The 7,962-nt window shown below is 45.1% G+C and overlaps 1 protein-coding gene across 1 annotated transcript in view; it reads right to left on the bottom strand.

Moving 5' to 3' along the window:
* The window catches only part of slc35f1 (solute carrier family 35 member F1), a 35,765-nt gene extending 33,417 nt beyond the window's left edge, over positions 1–2,348 (bottom strand). Inside the window, exon 1 of the mRNA XM_023423756.2 lies at positions 2,175–2,348. Coding sequence (XP_023279524.1) covers positions 2,175–2,269 — 95 coding nt within the window. The 5' untranslated portion in view covers positions 2,270–2,348. The remainder of the gene's footprint in view (positions 1–2,174) is intronic.
* Between the last annotated feature and the right edge of the window lie 5,614 nt (positions 2,349–7,962).

Genomic DNA, 7,962 nt, shown 5'->3' on the forward strand with positions numbered 1-7,962 from the left:
TCTTGTTTTATTAAAAAAAACAACACAGAATATGAGATATTTCCCACATAATACATGATGGAGGGATGTGACATTGTTTTATATCAGAGTCTTTTATATCAAGACATTTCTCAAAACCAGAATATGATCAGGGTGACTTTTGAACACTGGAAATAAATCATGCACTCATCCCGGCAGTAGCCCCCGAGGCACTCAAAATTTCCCTGGAATTTTCTAGTTATTATTATTATTCATCTTCTTCCTCAGCTCAAATTGCCGTGAGCTGGAATGAGCGAGAAACACAAAACTTGACCACATCACTCGAAATGATGTGTGCTACTGGCCCAGGAAGTATGAGCGCATTCACACCATTTGTCTGATTGACTTGAAATTTGACATACATGTCCAGCTCAACGTGCTCTACAAAAAACCCTCTTGAACAATTAGGGGGCACCTGGATAGATTTTTTGCTAATTTGCATAATTTGAAAAACAGTAAAATGAATAGAACTTTATGAATTTTGAGAATAGAAACACCAAATATGGTAGACCACCTTGGGAGATAAATAAATAAATTTCTATTATAGATGAGCAAGATCGTACAAAATACATCAACCAAAATATCTTTGCAAAGGGCGGGGCTTGGCTAATATTGGCCATAACTCATTAACCATATGTCCGATCATCATGACACTTGGTCGATATCTTTGGGACAGGACAGGGAGTAGGCCTACCAAAGCATTTTGATCCTGACCTCTAGGGGGTGCAGTAAATACCAAAAATACATATCTCAAAATCTAGTGAACAGATTTTCACCAAAATTGGTAGACATGTTTTGGAGGCAAGTATTAATGAAAATCTGACGTGCCATATTGATTGATGAAAGTGGGTGGGGCCTATTCATTAACATGTGCGAGCCAGACACACGAAAATTGGTATCATAACTCCAAATAGTGTATAAATGCTTCACAAAAAAATACTATTCGATCCGGCTATATCGTGGCGCTAAAGTTAAGAGTCAAAATTGTAAAAAATTTGAACGGCTGCCCCCCCTGCTCTTACGCACCTGCCTGACTGAATAGATGTGCGAAGTTTCCTCCATGCTTAAGATGTGTTTAAGATTACAATGGTCATTTTATTTGGTAGGTAAGACCCTCCAGTATGTTCTTGAAATAAATCCATCTCCTTGCTAGTAACATTGGTAAGATGTTTGTTGTCTCTGCTGACATGACATCTCCACCACAGCCTGAAGGTGCTTTGCAGCCTGTGGAGGCCACTGGATTACATCTGATTCGAAACACCAGGTTGATGTTGTTTTTTTCCATCCTCCCACTGTCCACTTTTTGTCCTATAGAAACACAGGCTCAACAAAGTGGACACTGACTACACATGAGCATTATAGGCAACTGGACAGACAAAATGTCAAGCCTTGGTTTTTAATAACCAAGCTAAGGTATCCTTATAAAAAAGGAAACCAATATCAGCCAGTAAACTGACACTGGTTACACTTGTCCGATGTGCAGCCTTGTTTGTGCCAGCACACAAACACACACACACACAAACACACACACACACACACATACACACAAACTGCGTGCACGCTGACATGGGCCTGATATGCTGGTCTCAAATTTAGCTTGCAGCCAGGCAGCCAGTCCAACAGCCCAAGGATAAACAAGAGCGACCAGGGATGAAGGAACAGCAGATGGCAGGAAAGGGTAGGGGACTAAGTGTGGTCTGTGTGTGTGTGTGTGTGTGTGTGTGTGTGTGTGTGTGTGTGTGTCTGAGAGCATGAAAAACACAAAGGGAGTATGCAGGACACAGTGAGAAAGAGGCAGGTGGATGGGGGACAGGACAAAAGCCATTGTGCAGCACAGCCTGAGCTCGCTGGTGAACCCTCCGCGGCAGCCTCCTCCTCCTTCTGCGCCGCCAGGACCGGACTCCGCTCTGGTACCACAGGGTGCAGGAATGCCCTCACTTCAGCAGACATACATGACGCGATGTTCATGCAGAGGTGATGCTGTGTGGTTGTTTTGTTGACATCTGTTGCACAACATGCCTCCTGCAGCAGCAGCTCTGATGTTACAGGTTGTGTATGAAACAAAAGGAAAAGCAGCCCCCCTTCCGCAGCGACGAGCTGCTGTTCACCTCACTGAGCGTGAAGGGAATGTAAAGGGCTGCTCAGCCTCCTCTTACCTGGTTAACACCTTCCTGATCCGCTGGTAGAGGCTCGGCGCCGGTGTGCCCGTTCCTATGGGAGCGCTCTCCACAGTGGAGACGACAGAAATCATCCTGCCTCCAACGCAGCGGGGATCAGCGCATTTTGCTCCGAGAAGCACCGGAGGAATAGGAGGGGACGGGGGGGGGGGGGGCAGGGGGGGGGGGGGGGGGGCAGCTCACCTCAGCCGGCGGCAGAGACGCAGCGTGCACGGGGGTCCGTGCTGCAGACAGCGTTGCAGCTAAGGGGGCGGTGGAGGCGGATCAGACCCGCTGCTCGGACGCTGCTCCCTGATCAGAAACTACGGGATTCAGATCCACGTCCTGTGTTTGATATGTAGATGCTGGATTCACCACAAGGTGGCGTCCTTTCGCCCAGATCTGATCGATTTGATCTTTTATACGAGTCAAACTTCCTCCCAGGCCCCACCCATGACGTTTTCCTCCAAAATGATTGATTTGTGTATTTATTAATAACATGTATTTATTCAACCGGAGTTACATTTAATTCAGAATATTTACAATTTATTTATGTGTAACTCATCAGCCAATAGCTCCCTAGGAAGTGAAGGATTTCTAGAGGACAGGAAGGGCCAAAGGATCCAAGAGAAGACACAAGAGTCAGTGAGAGGAAACTTTAGACCAGCTCAGGACCCTCACATCTGCAGGTTGAAACCAGCTGGTCAAAGTAACTTAACAGAGGAGTTCACAGCTTGTATCATGTCACTGTCAGAAACATTTAGTAGGTGAAGACACTGACCCACCAGTCAGCTCTATGTGCATCACAGCTCTTACCCAGACCTGCCACACACACACACACACACACACACACACACACAGAGGCTCAACCAACTGCCAGACACTAACCATCAATACTGTGATTTATCACCATCATGAGCCACTTCACAGAGCTGCACTGTAAAGTGATGTAGAGGTGCTGCTGGCCGGTGATTAGAGATGTAACAGAGCGGAGGTGTGGGGGAGTCTGGATCACAGAAACAAAAAGACCAGATCCAGACAGAGAGTGGAGGAGGGAGCGACCGACAGCAGCACAATCATCAGGTCATTGATGTGTGATGCCAGGAGAGTTTATATACCTGGTGGCACTTCTATAGCAGTGGTTCTCTAATATTTTCTAAAGGACCCTAAACTGACCTCCATCTGAGAAGATTTTTGGTTTTAGATGTTTTATTACAGGTGTTTTGTCACACATTCTGTCATTGTGTTATTTATGGATGAAATTATAGTGAAAATAAATGATTCTCTTTTTTGCTTTGCTCTGCTCAAGGACCCAGATCCCACTCACCATTGCTCAACTGCTATTGTGATATAACATCCATCAGTATTTTGACAGACACATGCAGACTGGGGGGGGGGGGGGGGGGGGGGCGGAGATGGAACCACAGATCTTCTGATTAGTGGACGACCCTCTACCTACTGAGCCACAGCCCCGCCCTCCACTTCCTGTTTATCACTGTGAAAACATCTATAAACAAGCCACAATGATGAAGAAAACAAACTCCACAGCTCTCTCTTATTTCTTTAACATTTCTTTTCTCCACATTAAAAGAAGCCAAGAGCAGCTGTGGTTGTTTCCTGTCAATCTTTATTTTCTCAGGATAACAAAACAAAAAGGTTGTATTTAGTTTTTACCCCAGTTTTTACCCTGGTGGTAACTGTTGAATTACAGCATCATCTCCACATAGCAGAAGCATATTCTTTTGAGCAAGAGTTGAGACGTTTTGGTGTTTTCTCCCTGACAGATACATGTTACAACTGTAACCTTCACACAACCAGAGGCTGAAGGTCTTCCTCAGCTTAGCTGTTTTAACATGAAGTCACACAATAACAGCAGAGGAGAACTCAGTCCACCATGCACAGAGGAAAATATAGAAAGTGCACCTTGAGTCAAGATGTTGTTTTGAGATGAAGAATAAGGTTCAATAAAGAATAAAGATATATGATCTCAGAGCCACACTGATAACGTATTTTATTCTACGTCTATGCTGCAACAGCTGTGTCACCATGACGATTATATATGAAGGTGTTTTTGTTGCAAAACAACTGAGCACCTGTGACAGTGGAATTAGTAGTTGTATAAAATAGTCACAGCTGTGTATCAGTAAATTTGAGGTCACAGAGAAAAGATGGTCTAGGAGTTGCACACTTGTAGATTTTTTTTCTCTCCCACAAACAACACATTTTGTCTTGTGTTTGTGCAATAAAATATCCAAGAAAAAAAATGATTTGCGAGAAAATATTTTACAAATGTGCAACTCTCATTGCATGAATTCACATTCTGATATGCAGGTGTGCAAATTTTGTCCATGACTTCACATTATTTGATAGGGGTGTGTGAATGTGTTTTGCAACACATTCACTGCAGCAACTGTAGCAAAAGTGTGTGTATGAGTTTCTTAATTTGTGATTTGTAAAACAGGTTTTGTGCACTTGCAATGAAGAATTTGAGAAGGTGTAACTGTTGAGTTGTTTGTGGGAGCGAAGTGTGCAACTCCTAGACCATCTTTTCTCTGTGAATTCAAATTTACTGATACATGTGTGACTATTTAAACTACTAATTCCACTGTCACAGGTGCTCAGTTGTTTTGCACCAAAAATACCTTCATATAATTACAGACACCTTTGATTACCACAGCAGAAGAACCTCAGTGTCATGTCACCAGGTCAGTGGACTTTATATTAGCCAGTACCAACAGCAACAAGGATCTGACTCCTCATCAGTTTGTGCTGTGCTACACTGATCCAGACAACATACTTGTTTCCCTGTGTTTTTCATGTGACGGACCTCTTTATGTTTCACTGTAGATTTGTTGAAGAACTGATGTGACTGATGCTCTTTTACAGTGAAAACTGAAACTCATGTTTTCTAAATGTCAAAGTGTCAGCTATGGCTTTTCCCCTGGGCAGGACCCAGCTCTCATGTGTATCATGAGGTCCAAGGAACAAACAAGAAGTGCATGTCAGCAGTAAATATATTTTCGGAAGAAGTCTGTCACTTTTTAGCTATTATTATTTTTCATCATTCTTTGTTGGAATTTTTATTCATGTTTTATCTTAAAAACTGGTATGTCAGGGGTGTCACGTAGCGCAGTGGGTTACGCAGGCACCCCATGTTTAGAGGCTACAGTCCTCGCTGCAGCTGGCCCCCGGTTCAACTCCCGCATCGGACGGCCCTTTCCTGCGTGTCATTCCCTCTCTCTCTCTCTCTCTGCCTCCCCACTTCCTGTCTCTCTACTGTCCTGTCCATTAAAGGCACAAAAAGCCCGAAAAATTCTTAAAACAAAAACTGGTATGTCTGATTGTTTGTACTTTTTCAAATTCAAATAAATGAAAAAGTAAACTTGGCTCTTACTGTCAGTTTGACGATCGTCTCTACCAGTTACAACAACATTGTGTGGATTGAGTCAGTCGGTCAAAGCAGAAGCGGGAAAAGTGTCTAAAGTGTGCTGGGTGTTTTTATTCACCTGCCTCACCTGATGATCAGCTGACTTCTCCTGCTTCCTCTCAGTGTTCCCACTTCTCATTTACTGGTTCCTTGGTGCAAACAAATACACTGCTCAAAAGAAGTAAGGGAACCCTTCAATCATATATCAGATCTTGATGAAGGAATTATTCAAGTTGAAAATCTTTACTCATGTACATTGTATTATTTGTTGAGAACAAAATGATGTAACAACAGTCATTGGAATAAACCCATTGAGGGCTGGATTCACAATCACACCAAAAATCAAAGTAAAAAATTGAAATCACAGGCTGATCCAACTTGTGCAAATTTTATCACGACAACTCATAATGTGATACATAGTTTGTAAGGCCCCCGCTTGCCTGTTTACACTCCCAACAACATCTGGTCATGCTCCTGATGAGTCGGCGGATGGTGTCCTGAGGGATCTCCTCCCAGATCTGGATCAGGGCATCAGTGAGCTCCTGGACGGTCTGTGGCAGTACTTGGCGGCGTTGGATGCACCGATACATAACGTCCCATAGGTGCTCAATTGGATTTAGGTCAGGGGAACGTGAGGGCCAGTCAATGGCATCAATGCCTGTCATCATAGAACTGCCTACACACTCTGGCCACATGAGGCCGGGCATTGTCCTGCACCAGGAGGAACCCAGGGGCCACTGCACCAGCGTGAGGTCTGACAATCACTCTGAGGATTTCATCCCGGTACTAACGGCAGTCAGGGTACCGCCGGCTCTGACATGGAGGTCTGTGCGACCCTCCAAGGATATGCCTCCCCAGACCATCACTGACCCACCACCAAACTGGTCATGCTGGATGATGTTACAGGCAGCATAACGTTCACCATGGCGTCTCCAGACTCTTGTCACATGTGCTCAGTGTGAACCTGCTCTCATCTGTGAAGAGAGCGGGGCGCCAATGGCCGAACTGCCAATTCTGGTGTTCTCTGACAAAGGCCAATCGAGCTGCAGGGTGCTGGGCTGTGAGCACAGGTCCCACTAGAGGACGTGGGGCCCTCATGCCGCCCTCATGGAGTCTGTTTCTGACAGTTTGGTCAGAAACACAAACACCAGTAGTCTGCTGGAGGTCATGTTGTAGGGCTCTGGCAGTGCTCCTCCTGTTCCTCTTCACACAGGAGCAGGTACCGGTCCTGCTGCTGGGTTGATGCCCTTCTCCGGCCCTGTCCAGCTCTCCTCGTGTAACAGCCGGTCCCCTGGTATCTCCTCCATGCTCTTGAGACTGTGCTGGGAGACACAGCAAACCTTCTTGCGACTGCACGTATGGATGTGCCATCCTGGAGGAGCTGGACTACCTGTGCAACCTGATTGGGCTGCAGGTACCGCCTCATGCTACCAGTAGTGACAAGGACACCAGCAAAACACAAAACTAGAGAAGAATCAGTCAGGAAGGATCAGGAGAGAGCAACAGTCTGTGGCCACCACATGTAGAACCATTCCCTTTTTGGGGGTTGTCTTGCTTTTGCTTCTCTATTGCACCTGTTGTCACTTTCATTTGCACCAAAGCAGCTGAAACTGATACACATTCACTTGTGCTTCCTAAATGGACAGATTGAAATCCGTGAAGTTTAATTGACTTGGTGTTGTAGTGTGATGATTAAGTGTTCCCTTTATTTTTTTGAGCAGTGTATATTACTGACAGAAATGTCTACTCAGTGAGAATAAGACTCAAACAGAGAGTGAAACTTTAATCAAACTCAAGGTCCACTTACTACCTTTCTGTAGATCATCAGGGGATGTAGATAGTGATAGTCAAGGTGACAGCGGATAACTCAGTTAGTAAACATTAGGGGGAGTTGAGATGATTTTGTCCTTTACACTAAGGTGAGACTTTCCTGTGACATATACACACACACACACACACACACACACGCAGACAGACAGACAGACAGACAGACAGATCTGGTCTTTATTTCAGAGCTTTGTCAGTCCAACAGGAGCCTTAAACAAACCTCTGGACGTGTCTGAAGCAACACTACACATGAACACACGACTGCAAGCTGGAGGCCACAGGGACAAACACAGAGCCAGATGGATTTCTCATATTTACACATATTGACCAGCCTGTCCCTCAGCTCAGCCTCCGCTGCTCAGCTGACGTGGAGTTGGAGGTTGAGCTTCTCCCTAAAATGCAGCTATATTTCCCAGGATGCCTCACGAGGACAGGCACAAAGCCTTGTTTCTTCTTTGTTGTCTGCTGAGTGAAGGCAAGTGTTCAGCAGTAAACAGCAGCTGGACACTGAAAGACAAAGAGAGAGCCAGAGGC

Source organism: Seriola lalandi, unplaced genomic scaffold, assembly GCF_002814215.2.
Source record: "Seriola lalandi dorsalis isolate HSWRI2012SDOR001 ecotype SW California unplaced genomic scaffold, Sedor1 jcf7180002054693, whole genome shotgun sequence".
Taxonomy (NCBI): domain Eukaryota; kingdom Metazoa; phylum Chordata; class Actinopteri; order Carangiformes; family Carangidae; genus Seriola; species Seriola lalandi.